The 17,541-nt window shown below is 34.6% G+C and overlaps 2 protein-coding genes across 2 annotated transcripts in view; both read left to right on the forward strand.

The window, feature by feature from the left end:
• Positions 1-7,654, forward strand: part of haus4 (HAUS augmin-like complex, subunit 4) — a 12,670-nt gene extending 5,016 nt beyond the window's left edge. Inside the window, exons 7-11 of the mRNA XM_084415344.1 lie at positions 1,508-1,604; positions 2,158-2,303; positions 3,552-3,682; positions 3,772-3,840; positions 7,157-7,654. Coding sequence (XP_084271470.1) covers positions 1,508-1,604; positions 2,158-2,303; positions 3,552-3,682; positions 3,772-3,840; positions 7,157-7,331 — 618 coding nt within the window. The 3' untranslated portion in view covers positions 7,332-7,654. The remainder of the gene's footprint in view (positions 1-1,507; positions 1,605-2,157; positions 2,304-3,551; positions 3,683-3,771; positions 3,841-7,156) is intronic.
• A 579-nt stretch (positions 7,655-8,233) lies between these two features.
• On the forward strand, positions 8,234-17,511 carry ddrgk1 (DDRGK domain containing 1). Its single transcript, XM_084415351.1, has 9 exons — positions 8,234-8,428; positions 9,597-9,743; positions 10,088-10,224; positions 10,577-10,678; positions 12,159-12,281; positions 13,906-13,944; positions 15,342-15,398; positions 15,483-15,531; positions 16,254-17,511. The coding sequence occupies exons 1-9, from the start codon at positions 8,341-8,343 to the stop codon at positions 16,418-16,420; spliced, it is 909 nt and encodes a 302-aa protein (XP_084271477.1). The 5' UTR covers positions 8,234-8,340; the 3' UTR covers positions 16,421-17,511.
• Positions 17,512-17,541: the final 30 nt, after the last annotated feature.

A 17,541-nucleotide genomic window follows, 5' to 3' on the forward strand; every position in this document is an offset into this window, starting at 1 on the left:
GTGTGTGTGTGTGTGTGTGTGTGTGTGTGTGTGTGTGTGTGTGTGTGTGTGAGACCGAGTGTGAATGTATTTAGTAAACAAATTTTTACAAACCGAAGTTGTGAACAAACAAATAAAAGTATAATGCATAAATAATGCAACAAAGTTTGTTTCTGCTGTAAATCAGATCTAGAAGAAAATAGTGTCACAGTCCAGCTTAAGTAAGATCAGAGATGGTTCATTTCTGTTGTAAAAAATGTATTAATTTAGTTCATTTAACAAATAGTTATAAATGTGTTAAAAATGTATATTGCTCAACAAATGAGACCTTGTAAGGTGTTTTGTGATTGGCACAATTTAATGCTGTTTTATTGTTATTATTTATATACTAGTATATTTTTTATGTACAATTGTAAGTAGCTTTTATTTTTTATACTCGTACTTAGTGAATTTAAGTTCTTTTGTCATTTTTATTAGTTTTTTTAATTACTTCTTAGGTTTAATTTATTTTTATTGGTAACACTTTAGTGTTTTCATTTGTTAACAGTATTTAATGTATTAACTAACATTTATTCTTACAGCATTTATGAAACTTTGTTAATGTTGAGATTAACATTTTAGTTTGTTAAATTCCGGTTAGTAATTTTAGTGCTTCAACTTTAACTAAATGACAATTTGACATGTTGCTTTGGCATCTGACTGAAATACGTTTTTCATTTATTATTTATATATTTATTAATTTATATTAATTCATATTGTATTTTATTTCAGTTTTATTTCAATTAACCAAAAAAATTTTGTTCTTTTTTTTGTTCTGGAAAGTGTAAAACTTTGTGATATTCAAAGCCTAGCAATAATTCCTTTAGCATAACACACAAAAGATTATTAAATTAAACTTTTCTGAAGAGTTACTTTTTTCTGTGTTATGGGATTATTACTGGGATTAAGCATGGATTATATATATGCAATGTGTTTGTTTGCTGTAAATACAAGAGTTTCAATACAAGTGCGATTACATGAAAAACAATATTTAATGTTCTCTTTTACTAAACAATATGGAAGATACTGGAATAGTAAATGGTATTTTTGTAAATGCAACACTTTAAATCTAATAATAGTGCAATAAACATTAAAATACACACTCTTAAAAGTATAGCCACAAATTATAAACATGTTAACATGAGACATGCATCACTGACCTGATCTGTGTAAAGTTATATGAAATATAACTTCTGTTGTAATGATGTAAAGCCAGTAAACGCTGTTGTTTTAATCTCGGTTTTTGCTGTTAAAAATATATTTTGTGAGAGAAAAAGGAACCGCTTGAGTTTAAGCCGAGATGGTGCAGTTTTTATTATTCATGGCGTACTTTACTACTATCTGAAACCATATTCCTCCGCACAGTCACGCAGAGCCGAAGCACAAACACAACAATGTCTTTGCGCAAAACGAATGCAAAAAGTCCCAAACGGCCCAAAAGTCACATTGTGCACCTTTTAAAGCTTTTATATCATATTTCTTCCTTCAGGACATTGTGCAAATGAAGCAGAGGTTACCATCAGAACTCCTGCGACACCTAAAGATGAAGGCCGTCAATATCCTGACGTACTATCAGCCCCAGTGGGGTAAGCTCTTCTTTATAGTTCAGTGATGAACTGTATTTAATTATTTATATTTTTTAATTATGAGATTAGGGATGCAGGATATATCGGTATCGGCCGATATCTGTTCATTTTTAATGTTATCGGCCCGATAAGAAAATTTGTCCGATTTATTAAAGCCGATAAATAATGTTTTATTTCCTTAAGCTGAGACACTTCAGATGCGACTGTTCAACATGATGATTATGAATTGCTTGAAATATGATTGAAATCACTTAAAAAAAGGAAAGTACAGTTAAATGCAGCGCAACTCTGTCATATCGGCTATGAGAACATCATTATAATTGTGTGTTTGGGACGTGGATTTTACTTGTAAGACTTTTGTTTTTGTAATCAGGCTTTCAAAAATGATATAAAAATTTGGATTTAGATTTATCGGCCAATATATCGGTTATCGGCTTGCAAATATAAAGAGTTATCGGTATCGGTCAAAATGTTCATATCTGTGCATCCCTAGATGAGATATTTTGTTAGTGATGTGTTATTTTGTTATAAAATGTGTTACTTCTTCTTTCAGAGAATGAAAGCGAGGGTCTGAGGAGTGTGAAGCTTTCTAAACTCCCTGAACTGCTGGACGGTGAACGAAAGAAAGCAGAGAGCCTCACTGAGAGAAACCGAGAGAGCGCCACGACACTGCAGAGACAGACTCACGCGTACCTGTCCGTGAGTCCAAAGCAACAACGTTCATGTCTCCACTGTCATGATCTGGATCGCTGCCGGACAACCTGTCAAACTCGTTCGATTTTTGTTTGTAATGTTGCTTGTCAATAGAATAAAGAAGAGACGGAAAGCTGAGACTCTTCAGATGCGCACTGTTCAACATGATGCTTTTGAATTGCTTGAAATATGATTGAAATCACTTCAAAACAAGAAAATACAGTTCAGTGCAAGTCGGTCATATCGGCTACATAAAATTATAATGAGAACATTATTATTGTGTGTTTGAGACGTGGATTTTAATGGTGAGAATTTTGTTTTTTGTAATCAGGCTCTCAAAACCTATATATAAATGTGGATTTATATTTATCGGCCAAAATATCGGTTATCGGCTTTCAGATATAAAAAAATTATCGTTTATCGGTATCGGCCAAAATGTTCATATCGGTGCATCCCTACAAACTATTCATTTTCAGATGTTAGAAATGTTCTCGCATCAGCAATATTTTACTACTCTTAAGGAATCTTTAAACCTAATATAGTTTGAGTTTTTAGGAAAAATAGCTACTGTTGTAATTTTTTTTCACTATGGCAAGATGTTAAAAAACAAACTACTCTAGCAATGAGTTTTTGAGGTTGATTTTGGCTTAAAATGAGGATGTCATATTTAATGTCAGTGTTTTATGATGGTAGATGCTCATGAAATGATGCCTGACGTCATTAGATTGAGTTTATGCCAGGTTATTATGGTTACATTAACTAGGGATGCACTGATATAAAAATTTTGGCCGATATCGATAACCGATAATTCTAAATATTTAAAAGCCGATAACCGATATATCGGCTGATAAATCTAAATCCAAATTTTTATATAATTTTTGAGAGCCTGATTACAAAAACAAAAGTCTTCACCAGTAAAATCCACGTCCCAAACACACAATTATAATGATGTTCTCATGATAATTTTATATAATTTTACAGACTTGCGCTGCACATGTTGCACTTTACAGTATTTTCCTTTTTTTGAAGTGATTTCAATCATATTTCAAGTTATTCAAACCCATCATGTTGAACAGTTGCATCTGAAGAGTCTCAGCTGAAGGAGATAATACATTATTTATCAGCTTTAATATATCGGCCATATTTTCTTATCGGGCCGATAACGATAACATTAAAAGTGAACATATCGGCCGATACCGATATAGTGGCCGATATTTCGTGCGTCCCTAACATTAGCAGTGTTTGCTTTGACAGGAGCTGCTGAAGTGTATGAAGATCCTTCAGTGTCTCCTCCTGGATCTCAGGCTAAAGGCTCAGAGAGATCTAGACCGGAAGAAGATCGAGTACTTCGAGGCCAAGTGTGAGATTGGTTTGCAGAAGATAAGGTGCGGTGATCATTGCAGATTTGGCTTGTGCTCTGAAATGTAGTTTTGAGGACATCTGCATGTTCATAACGACAAGCTTGTTCCTGCAGGGCCGAGATGCTTGAAGTTCAGCTGGACACCTACACAAGAGACAAGATAGCAGCTCACAAGAAAATAACGTGAGTTGGGTTTTCACAGGAGTCGCTGTTTTATTGACACTATTTACCTTTTTTAAAGTCCCCCTGTGGTGTAAATCAAGCTTTTAATGTAGTTTATGTGTCTATGTGGTGTTTTTAATCTGCTTTAAGACAAAGCATGTGTAAGTTCATAAGTCGACACCATTGCTGAGTATTTCCTCCTTAAAACTGCAGTGAACCAAAGACAGTCTCAAAAACACACTTTGAAATCGCTGGTGTTTCTGACGTCACAAACTACCTTGTAACCAATCAGATCAACGTGTGATCGTCAACCAGTGGATCTCTGAGCTGAGTGAGTGAGTGGAGGCGGGGCTCATTTGCATATTCATAGAACCGCGCATACTAAATGAGGCAAGGGTGTCGAGTTACATTCAAGATAATGTAAGCCTTTTTTTCAAGGAAAAACATTTAAATATGTAATTTTGGTGATCAAAGATGAGTTTTAAGGGATAAAATGATTGAGTACAGGGGGACTTTTGAATTTTGAATGAAAAAGCTTTTTGCAATTACTGGATGGCAGTCGTGCTAGAAATGTTTTGTTCACGCATCAACAGCACAGACTAGATTTTAGATTAAGAAACCATATCATTACCGATTAAATTAGAGGAATTAATATTGTCAATCCAGAGCTTTGTGTCACACAGCTGTGCATAAAATAGACACTGAACAGTCAAAACTAGAGATGTACGATATATCAGCCACTATATTGGTATCGGCCGATATATTTTTTAATGTTATCGTTATCGGCCCGATAAGAAAATTTGTCTGATATATTAAAGCTGATAAATAATGTATTATCTCCTCCAGCTGAGACTCTTCAGATGCGACTGTTCAACATGATGATTATGAAGTGCTTGAAATATGATTGAAATCACTTCAAAAAAGGAAAACACAGTTCAGTGCAACATGTGCAAGTCTGTCATATCGGCTACAGAACATTATAATATATCGGTTATCGGCTTCTAAGTATAAATAATTATCGGTTATCGGTATCAGCCAAAATTTTTATATGAGTGCATCCCTACTCAAGGCGTCCCATTGGAGAAGCGTATGTCTGTTTTCTGGTCACTGATTTCGGCCCAAAACTTAACATAGCCACAAATGTTCTCTGTTACTGTAATCTCCTATTATCTCTGTAAAGCTGCTGTGAAACAGTCTATAGTGTTATAAGTGCTGTATAAATGAAGGAGACTTGACTTAATGAATGCATGCTGTGGTCCAATGGCAGCTCTGTATACAGTGTCAGCGTTCGAGATGATATGGCAAGCCGTTTTAACTTCTATTCATTTCCAGGATATGAATTCTTGATATCAACAATTCAATTTGATTCAATACTGATATCAGGAATTAATTTATACTAGTAACAATGGCAATTTTTTTATATCAGAAATTACATTTCCACTAATTAAAATGCTCATTCTAGATATCAGGAATTGAATTTCCACTAGTAAAAACTATAATTCTTGATATCTGTATTTGTATTGTCACTAATGAAATGTCACCATAGGCTGCCATTCAAAATCACCTGTTGATATCAAGAATTTATTTCTTACTAGTTGAAATTCTGAATACACACATCAGCTTTGTATTTCTTACTAGTAGAAATATAATTTTTTTATATCAACAATTGAATTGCTACTAGTAAAAATGTTAATTTCTGATATCAAAATAATTTCAGATGTCTAAAATGGCTTTCTTACTAGTAACAATCACATTCATGATACCAGAAATGAACATTGTCACTAGTGAAAATTGAATTATTGATATAAAAAATGAATATTGTTACTAGTGACAGTTTAATTGTTGATATCAAGAATAGACATTTCAACTAGTGACAGTTTAATTGTTGATATCAAGAATAAAGGTTTTTACTAGTAAGAATTGTATTTCTGATCTGTGACATTGGAATTTCAACTAGTAAGAAATCAATTCTTGATATCAACAATTGAATTTGAATGGCAGCCTATGGTGACATTGCACTAGTGACAATACAATTACAGATACCAAGAATAGTTGAAATTCAATTACAGATATCAAGAATTAGTATTTCTGCGAGTGATGACGTCATTAGGCGAGTTTCCATTACAGATTTGCGCAAAACTTTTGCGATTTGAATTTTTAATTTGAATTTTTTCTAAATGTCGACAAAAAACGATTGCGAAATGACGGCGTTTCCATTAACTGATGTTATGCGACTAAAACTTCATTTTTCCTCTCGCGATCAGTAAAATCATTCCACAAACCATGTCAACGGACGCTGGTAGGATTATGTACTATATCCCACGCACTGCACTGGCCATTATTAGTAATGGAAGGAGGTGTGTGTGTGTGTGTGTGTGTGTGTGTGTGTGTTTTCCAAGCATTAATGGTGAGGAACGACCCTTATACTGTGAGCGGCTCATATGAGGAGTTTCTGGGTGTTTCTCCCTCAGATCTGCTTCCAGGTCTTGATTGTGGCCTTTATTTGAGGTTTAGAATCCATTATTCCTGTAATTCTTTTGTCTTATATGAATTTCTGTCCTTCCTGAATCCGTCCTTCGGATGAGACGTTAAACCGAGGTCCTGACTCTCTGTGGTCATTAAAAATCCCAGGATGTTCTTCGAAAAAGAGTAGGGGTTTAACCCCGGCATCCTGGCCAAATTTGCCCCTTGGCCTCTGTCCATCATGGCCTCCTAATCATCCCCATACACTGATTGGCTTCATCACTGTCTCCTCTCCACCAGTAAGCTGGTGTGTGGTGGGCGTTCTGGTGCAATATGGCTGCCGTCGCATCATCCAAGTGGATGCTGCACATTGGTGGTGGTTGAGGAGATTCCCCCTTCTATGTAAAGCGCTTTGAGTGCAGAGAAAAGCGCTATATAAGTGTAACAAATTATTATTATTATTATTAATTTAATAAATAAAAGAGCTCTGTCTCGTATTCTGTCCACACACACCGCGTCATCTACGTCAGGTGACCTATAAATGCGCAAAAACTGTTTCCATTGCAGATTTGCAATATTTCTTTTTCGAATTGCCTGAAACCCTCCTCATGCGAGCGGGAACACTGGTTTGCGATAAATGGGAGTTTCTGCGAAATTGACGTGTTTCCATCGGGCGTATTTTCAATTCGCAACTTCAATTTGCGCAATTTGAAGGGTAATGGAAATGCAGCTACTGTTGATATCAAGCATTGTAACTAGTGGAAATGTAATTCCCGATATCAAGGTATTATCATTTGATCAATTATCTTATTAATCAATGAATTCCTCCGCTATTATCTTGCCCTAATCAGTGTTGCGTCTGTGATTGTCTCAGGGAGAAGCTGAACGCAGAGCTGAGGACCTCTGAGATGGACAAGCAGGCGGTGGAGTCGAGGCTGGCGTCCTTCGAGATCTACGGCAGAGACTTCGAGGCTCTCGCTGAGGAATACTCTCGCCTGCAACAGGAGATCGCCACCAAATCCTGGGCTCTGAAGGAGTTCTCCACATGAGGGTGTGGATGATGAAAGCTTGCCCTGTTCGTCTGTTGTCCTGTAATGAATATTGGTTTTTTGCATTTATTTGTTATATTGTTGACCGTGTAATATTGTTAATTTAGTCATTAATCAGTGTCACTCAGCAAGTTTAGGTTTAGGCAAAATTGACTGTCAGCTGCTGTTAATACATTAAAAAATGTTTGTCTTGATGTTATTTTCTTTTCTGATATTTGTCTCCAACATAGTATAATCTGAAATATTCTTCTGAAATATTGGTTCCAATACATTTTTGAAAGAATTTATTTAGAGTATTAATAAGTATAATTTGCCGGTCCGGATTTTGCAGGTTTTTTTTGTTTTTTTTTTTTTTACCTCATGGTCATATATTCCTTGTAACTTTTACTTTAAATTTAATACATACTTTTTTTTTTTTAAATAGACACATTTTAACTAAACACATTTTATATGTAGTTAAATAAGATCATAAAAAAAGTAAATTTTTGAAATGTACATTCTTATTTAAATTTTGTTTAAATTAATTATATATATATTATAATCTATATATTACGTTAATAAATACAAATTCCCATTCGAAATATATATAAAAAAAGTTTTATATTTGAATATAATTAATAATAAATTAATTATATTCAAATAAATAATAAAAAGTAACAAAAATATACAAGCACATACATTATATTCAAATAAATACTAAGAAATATTAAAATAAGTAAAATCATATTAAAATAAGTATATATACAAGTTAAATGAATTAAGAGGAGAATAGATGATTGGATGAATAAGTTAATTTAATTATATATTAATATTATATCATTAGTATATTGTATAGAAAAGACAAGTGCATCATTAATGTGCCATATTATATTATATTTATTACGTTCCTCCACGCCTGTATGGGTCGCGCTGTGAGACGGAAGTGACGTGTGATCTAGACTTACGTCAACTTCCTCTTTCTGCACAGAGCTGTTTGTAGCAGTGCTAGTTTTATTTATTTATCAGCGAAATGGATGTGGTTCTGTATATCGTGGCTGCGATTATTCTGCTGGTTCTGATCGTGTTTGCTGTGAGAGTTCGTGGACGGACGGAGGAAGGTGAGTGGAAATATGGACATTAATACAGTAATGCGACAGAGCAGCTGTCATTAATAACCTCATATTACTGCTCGAAACACTGGTATTAAACTCAGAATCTCAGAAAAAGAAGTTTACTTAGTTTCAGGTATTTATAATATTACATACTTCTTAATACTGTGTGAGAAAAGCATTTTGCTTTCACAATAAATATCATTCCAGAGCTGATTTACTTTTAGTTTTCACTTTTGCATCTTAAAAACTATTTTTGTAAAATCTTTTATTCCCCTCAAAATGTCCATGAACCTCCTAGAACACGTGGGAAAGTTTAGAGGAAAACGGTGTACAAATGTACTAATAAAAAAATATTTAAATAAATAAGTAAATTAATTATATTAATTAACATAATAAAAAGATTAAATAAATAATAAAATCAATTGGTAAAATAAATATACAATATATTAAAATAAATAAGTAAATAGATTATATTAAAATTAATAATACAAAATATTAAAATTAATATGTAAATATTGTTAATAAATATAAAAATTTAAATAAGTTAATAGATTATATTAAAATAAATAATACAAAAGATAAAAAATAAGTAAATAAATTATATTAAAATAAATAATAAAAAATATTAAAATGAATATGTAAATAAATTGTTAAAATAAATATAAACAATTTAAATAAGTTAATAGATTATATTAAAATAAATAATAAAAAAGATTACAATATATAAGTAAATAAATTGTTAAAATAATTATAAAAAATGTAAATAGGTTAATAGATTAAACTGAATATGTAAATAAATTGTCAAAATAAATAGATAAGATTAAAATAAGTAAATAGATAAGATTGAAAAAAATAGTAAAGAATATTAAAATAAGTAAATAAATTATGTAAAAATACATACATACAAAATTCAATGATATTGTTATGATTACATAAATAATTTGATTAAAATAAATAAATAAATACTAGAGAACGAATAATACATCTAACAGCACAGCACTACAGTGAGGAGAGAAAAAAACAATGTAACTTAATTAGAAATTGATTATAACCATAGACTGTAAAAATGTAAGTTTAAAAAAAGTAATGAAGTGTAGTATGTAGTGTGTGTTTATACACAAACATCTCTAGCTGTGTTTGGATGGGTCTGAACTCTTGTGTCTTCTTCTCCCAGCGGACCGTGAGGACCGTCGGGATGTGGCGTCTCGATCCGTGTCTCGTCCGCAGGCTCCAGAGGAGCGTCCCGTGGGAATGCCCCGCCGCCGGAGAAACCTGCACACCCGAGTGAGCGCCCAGCGGGCACAGCGGGCATCAGACAACGGTACTCGATCAGCACTGTCCTTCATAAACCACTGCGCTCCACACGCAACACTGTAACAGTGACGGCAGAGGAAGCGTTACATTTGTAGCGAAGTTCATTGTTTTGGCAACACTTTACAATAAGGTTCATTAGTTCACAATCACATGAACTAAGAATGAACAACACTTCTTCAGCATTTATTAATCTTAGTTAATATTAATTTCAACATTTACTAATACGACTGGAAACAAGACAGAAATACTGAGTGAGAAAAGCATGTTTTGCAGTGTTTGAATAATTTTGTCCACCACTGTACATCACAGAACAGGTTTTCAGTGAACTTGAAGGTGTTTATCTCTCTTCAGAGGACAGTCCTGTGGAAGCCGATGAGCATCAGGAAGACGGGCCAGCGTCTGAAGAACGACCTCAAGCCACCGGGAAAGTGGGAGCGAAGAAGCAGAAGAAGCTGGAGGAGAAGCAAGCGCGGAAAGCTCAGAGAGAGGTCACAACACCACTGCCACTGTGGAGTCAATCCTGCATTCATGTTTATTTGTGGAATATTATCTAGGCTCATTTATGTATATTTGTAAAACACAATACATATTTGTTACTCCTCTGCGTTTCCGCTCAGATTGACCATTGTATTATTCGCACATTGCTTTCTGTTTGTTTGCGAGTCGAGTTTTCCTTTGCAAAGCAGATCGAGTTTGTTTGTAAAATGCTGGATTTGTTTGTTTATGGCACAAAATTCACTCCATATGCTACATCTCACGTATCAGACGTATGGTGATTAATGTGTGTGTGTGTGTGTGTGTGTGTGTGTGTGTGTGTGTGTGTGTGTGTGTGTGTTTTAGGCCGAGCTGGAAGAGCGAGAGGAGAGGAAGAAGATGCAGGAACTCCGAGATCAAGAGAGACAGAAAGAAGAGGAGAAGGAGAAACTGCAAGAGCAAAAACAGGTCATTTTGACAAATAAAGCTTTTCTGTTTGGCGACACTGCAAAACATGCTTTTCTTACTCAGTATTTTTGTCTTTTTCCAGTCCAAACATCTACAAATTCTTAAATCAAAATGCATTTACTAGATGAATGAAATGCCATAAGATATTATGTCTTGTTTTCTAGGGAAATAAATCAAAATTAAGAGAGTTGTTGCTTAAAAACAAGCTAAATGATCTGCCAATGTGGTCAGAAAAATAATGTTAATTCAAACAGAAACAAGATTATTTTTCTGACCCCATTGGCAGATCATTTAGCTTGTTTTTAAGCAACAACTCTCTTAATTTTGATTTATTTCCCTAGAAAACAAGACATAATATCTAATGGCATTTTACTCATCTAGTAAATGCATCTTGATTCAAGAATTTATAGATATTTGGACCGGAAACAAGACAAAAATACCAAGTAAGAAAACACTTACTGTAGTAAGTGTCAGAAGCGGGACTTTTATTTTGACAGCGCTGAGAACCCAGATAAGCAGAAGCACCAATTCTGTCTTCATCAGTTTACTGTCTTTGTCTAACAATGGAAATCAAACGCTATAATACGTTGTCCATATACTGTCGGCATGTAGTAAAAAACACATTTTAAAGTCGGCATGAAACGGGATTTGCGCTAGTCGTTTCTTCCCTATTGTGACGTATATCCGTTTCTGGAACAAGAACAAATGTAGGGCGGGGATTGATTTTGTCCGTGGGAAATTGATCACAAATTAATTCATTTTCAAATTATTTATTTTGTATTTTTAGGGATGCACGATATATCGGCCACCATATCGGTATCGGCTGATATCGGTTCATTTTTAATGTTATCAGCCTGATAAAAGAATTTGCCCGATATATTAAAGCCAATAAATAAACGATTATTTCCTTCAGCTGAGACACTTCAGATGCAAATGAGATTTTCCAATTGATAGAAATATTAAAATCATAAAAAAGGAAAACACAGTTCAGTGCAACATGTGCAGCGCAAGCCTGTCATATCGCTACATGAAATTATTATGAGAACATTATAACTGTGTGTTTGGGACATGGATTTTACTGGTGAGACTTTTGTTTTTGTAACGAGGCTCTCAAAAATGATATAAAAACTTGGATTTAGATTTATCGGCCGATATATCGGTCATCAGCTTTCAAATATAAAGAATTATCGGTTATCGGTATCGGCTGAAATTTTGATATCGGTGCATCCCTATTTATTTTAGTAAACATTATGTACAATACATATTTGTAAATGTGTAAATGTACAATTCCATTGCAGAAATTACGCATGTTATTTACTACCTTAAAATAGGGCTTTATTTTGACCTAATCGAACGAAGATATTGGCATTGGGCATCAAAAAATAACTTCTTTTTTTTCAAACTCATGTGTAATTCACTGAAAAACAGTCAGCTTTCCTGCTTAAATATCAGTGAATGTCTGTAAATGTCTCGTCCACAGGAGGATGAGTTGCGTCGTGCCAAAGAGGATCAGGAGAGGAGAGAAGAGGAGGAGTACCAGCGGATGAAGGAGGCGTTTGTGATCGAGGATCAGGGAGAAGCAGAAGAGCTGGACGAACAAGAGGTGCGTTCCTCAGATCATCTGTGGCCCTGTCCATCCGGTGCTAAAGTTACTCAGTGTTTAGAGACGGGAGTGAGTGTGTTTGCAGCAATGTACCCGTGCAAACCTGCAAAGGTTGTAAAAGTTCATTTTAGGGTCATTCCTGGTTCATTTATTAAAGGAATGGATTCTTTTTATCTTAATATGTTCCTTGAGGTTCACTTATAATTTTAATAGTTTTTTTGCATGAAAAACAAATATATATGTAGAAAAATGATTATTTTTAACCCTCATTCTGAGCCTCAGTCTGACATTATCTTTTTCTTTAAAGCACGGCTCCTTCAAAGTCTCCCTTTAGTAAAGAATTGTATCCCTTAAAACACAAAAATGACACATTTAAACGTTTTTTCTGTCCTGTCCATCCGATGCTAAAGTTACTTTGTGTTTAGTGACGGGAGTGAGTGTGTTTGCAACAATGTATCAGTGCAAACCTGCAAAGGAAGTTGGGTAACGCTTTATTTTACAGTGTCCTTGTTACATATGTTACATGTAATTACCATAGTAAATTATGCATAATTACATGCAACTAACCCTCAACCAAACCCTAATCCTACCCTAACCCTATAGTATTGCTTAATATTACTCAGTACTTAAATATATAATTACACTGTAACAATGACACCTTAAAATAAAGTGTAACCGTAAGTTGTTACATTTGTTGTAAGGTTCATTTATTAAAGGGGTCATGACATGGATTTTTTATTTTAATATGTTCCTTGAGGTTCACTTATAATTTTAATAGTGTTTTTCCACGAAAAACAAATATATATATGTAGAAAAATTATTTTAACCCTTTTTCTGAGCCTGTCTGAAATAATCACCTTTAAAGTCTCCCTGTATATAATCATTTGATCACCAAAATGACATATTTAAATGTTTTTTACCTTGAAAAAAAGGCTTAAAATATCTTGAATGTAACTCGACACCCTCGCCTCATTTAGTATGTGCGGTTCTATGAATATGCAAAAGAGCCCCGCCTCCACTCACTCACTCAGCTCAGAGATCCACTGGTTGACGATCACACGTTGATCTGATTGGTTACAAGGTAGTTTGTGACGTCAGAAACACCAGCGATTTCAAAGCGTGTTTTTGAGACTGTCTTTGGTTCACTGCAGTTTTAAGGAGGAAATACTCAGCAATGGTGTCGACTTATGAACTTACACATGCTTTGTCTTAAAGCACATTAAACACACCACATAGACACATAAACTACATTAAACGCTGGATTTGCACCACAGGGGGACTTTAAGGCTTGTCAGTAAACGCCACTGTTGTGATTGGCTAACGTCACTGCACAGGAAACCATATCAACACCCACTCGCAATTGAAAACATTATCCATATAAAACCATCCACTGTCCCTGACGCTGGGATCTTCTGAAGTCTTTACAGAGACTCAAACCAGCTGGATAAACGTTCTTTCACTCCTGCATTTGTCCTGTTGTCGACAGACTCGAGCGTGTGGAGTCCGTCAGAAACTGAACTTGATTTCTCATGTCATGACCCCTTTAAGGCGAGACACTACAGGCGAGACGATCTGAATGTAAAGCAAAATCTATCAGATTTTAAAGTTATTTTGTGTTTTTCAGTCTCGCAACCTTCTGCAAGAGTTCATCCAGTACGTCAAGGTAAAGCGTGTCCGTTATACAGTCAGATTAAAGCTGTTGCATTCATATTAATGAGTTGAAAGGCAGCGGTGTGTTGAAATATGCCTTTTATGATAATACACTATAAAGTATGATATGCTGTACTAATGAAAGATATTTTATTATAATTGTCTCTTTTTATTTGGAACTTGAATGATGCGCTTAAAGCAAACGATCAATGATTATGGAAGCTTGTTTCCGCCACAGAATAAAACACTTTAAAAGATAATTGCGACTTTTTATTTTACAATTGCGAGTTTACATCTCACAATTCTGACTTTATTTCTCAGAATTGCGAGATATAAAGTCAGAATTGCGTGAAATAAAGTCGCAATTGCGTCTTATAAAGTCAGAATTCTGACTTTTTCCCGCGATTGCATGTTTATATCATGCAATTCTCACTTTATATCTCCCAACTGCGTATTATAAAGTCAGAATTGCGAGATATAAACATGCAATTCTGAGAAAAAAGTCCGAATTTCAAATATATTTCTCACAATTGCGAGTTTATATCTCATAATTCTGACTTTATAACACGCAATTGCGACGTTATATCACGTAATTGTGAGATTAAAAAGTCAGAATTGTGAGATTAAAAAGTCGCAATTACCTTTTTTATTTTCACTCTGTGGCGGAAACAAGCTTTCATAGATGATTGATATCAAATTAATGAATCAGTCTTTTTTATGGAATCCAAAACAGATTCTGATTCAATGAATCAATTCAAAGGTGTTGAAAAGTAGTAAAATAGGCACATTTGTACAGAACTGTGATGCACATCTGGTGTAAATATAATGTGAAGCATACATACAGTCAAACCATAAGTATTCAGACACCAGATATCATTTTTGATATTTTTTTCCTAGTGTGATCAGGACACTATAGTTCATTTATGAAAGTGAGGAGAGCAAAATAAAGTAAATTGTGACACATTATACACCACAACTCTTCATTCAGTGACTACCAGTGACATTTATACAAATGTGGGACCAAAAATGATAAGGACACTTTGAGCTGATCATGTTTTGCTGAAGTGTTTTCTCTTTAATTGCTAATGCTCTTTTTACACACAGACTGAACACAATGAAGCATTGCTTGGTGATTGGTTGAGCTAAACTGGTATTATCTAATTGTGTAGTTAAATTTAACAGCTGACAGATATTCAACATAATTCATGTGTGAGACAGTCTAACAGAAGGACGGACAAAACCAGTCAAATATCAACTGAGTTCTGCTCATATTTTAGTACCGTTTTCTAAACTATAGCGAATAAACTGATAATGTGAGAAATGTTGAAGGCGTCTGAATAAACTCTGGTTTGACTGTATATCTACTACAACAAGATATATTTATGGCACTTGTATTCACTTCTATCTCAGAAATCGAAAGTGGTTTTGCTGGAGGACTTGGCGTCTCACTTCGGCTTGCGCACACAGGTCAGAGTTCAGGCCCACAGTTTTGACTTCTGAACACATCTGAGAGCTTTAAGCTGATCCATGCCATGTGTTTCTTCACGTCAGGATGCTATTGCCCGACTCCAGGACCTGATCGCAGACGGTTCCCTTACAGGTACGAGTGTGTGACTTCATCCTGATGCAAAACACACACTTTACACCATTAAAGCAGTTCCTCAACCTTCCTGTTTTTTAGAGATGCACGATATATCGGCCAACATGTCGGTATCGGCCGATATTTTTAATGTTATCGGCCCGATAAGAAAATGTGTCTGATGTATTAAAGCCGATAAATAATGTATTATTTCCTTCAGCTGAGACTCTACAGATGCAAAGTTCAACATGATGGGTTTGAATTGCTTGAAATATGATCGAAATCACTTTTAAAAGCACAAGTCTGTCATATCGGCTACATAAAATGATCATGAGAACATTATAATTGTGTGTTTGGGACATGGATTGTAATGGTGAGACTTTTGTTTTTGTAATCAGGCTCTCAAAAATTATATACAAATCTGGGTTTAGATTTATCGGCCGATATATCGGTTATTGGCTTTAAAATATAAAGAGTTATCGGTATCGGCCAAAATGTTGATATCGGTGCATCCCTGCTGTTTTTATAATACAATACAGGGTTTCTGCTGGTCTTAAAGTCTTAATTCATACGTTCACAAATTATGTCCAAAAAAAACAAATGTGGGCGGGGCTTGAATTTGTCCATGTGGAATTGATTGGATGGTTGTGGTTTGCTGTTGGTGGATCTGATGTGAGTGACAGGTTATAGCCCCGCCCTCGTCACCAGAGAAGAGATTAAGATAATCTGTTGTGTTTCTCCAGGAGTGATCGACGACCGAGGGAAGTTTATCTTCATCACGCCGGAGGAGCTGAACGCTGTGGCTCAGTTCATCAAGCAGAGAGGACGAGTGTCCATCACTGAACTCGCTCAAGCCAGCAACACCCTCATAAACCTCACGCCCGACATCCAGAGCACACCCGCAACATAAAGGCCTTTTCTTCTCGTCACGAGGACTTGTGAATCAACAGGGATGCTGCGTATCATTTATAGTCTGTCATGTCAGAACTAAAAAGAATAAGAAGTAAAAAAATATAAGAAAGGAAACTTTATATCTCACAATTCTGACTTTATTTCTTGCAATTCTGACGTTATTTCTCAGAATTCTGTTTAAATCTCACAATTCAGAGTTTATACACTGCAAAAAAGGCTTTTCTTATTTAGTGTTTTTGTCTTGTTTCCAGTCCAAATATCTAAAAACTCTTAAATCAAGATGCATTTACTAGATGACTAAAATGCCATAAGATATTGTGTCTTGTTTTCTGGGGAAATCAATCAAAATTAAGTGAGTTGTTGCTTAAAACAAGCTAAATTATCCACCAATGGGGTCAGAGAAATAATGTTAATTCAAACAGAAACAATATTGGCAGATCATTTTGCCTTTTTTAAGCAAAAACTCACTTAATTTTGATTTATTTCCCCAGAAAACAAGACATAATATCTAATGGCATTTTAGTCAATTAAATGTACTAGTAAATGCATCTTGATTTAAGAATTTTTTGATATATTTTAACTGGAAACAATAAAAAAAATACTAATAAAAACAGTTTTTGCAGTGTCTCTCACAATTCTGATAAAAAAAAGTCTGAATTGTGAGTTCTAAATGATTATAAAGAATAAATCATTTTTAGTCATGAACAAAAAGTAGCAAATCCCTTTTTTATTTTTTGTTCCATGGCAGACACGAGCTTTCATACAGAGCCATCGTTCAGGACTCAAACCTGCGGTGATATTTGCCTTATTTCAGCGCAGAGGAATCATATTCAGTGCTTGAGAAGGAGATTGTATTTCTTTAGTCTCACACACACATCTCAGACAGGGTTCTCACGACTGTAGTTTTGATTTTCATAGTATATTTTTCTAGCAAGGATCAAGTCTACAATATTTCATGCACTTATAATGTCTGTTAAATGATTGGTTAAGGCCTTTATCACAAACAACTAAAATAGTAATGGATATTTATTGGTCAGAAACTGGGAACCCTGTCACTGTGGGCTGTCCTGTCCAATAAAAAGTATCACACACACAAAAAAAACTACAGTTGGATTTATT

The sequence above is a fragment of the Rutilus rutilus genome (genome assembly GCF_951802725.1).
Source record: "Rutilus rutilus genome assembly, chromosome: 7".
In the NCBI taxonomy this organism is placed as follows: Eukaryota; Metazoa; Chordata; class Actinopteri; order Cypriniformes; family Leuciscidae; genus Rutilus; species Rutilus rutilus.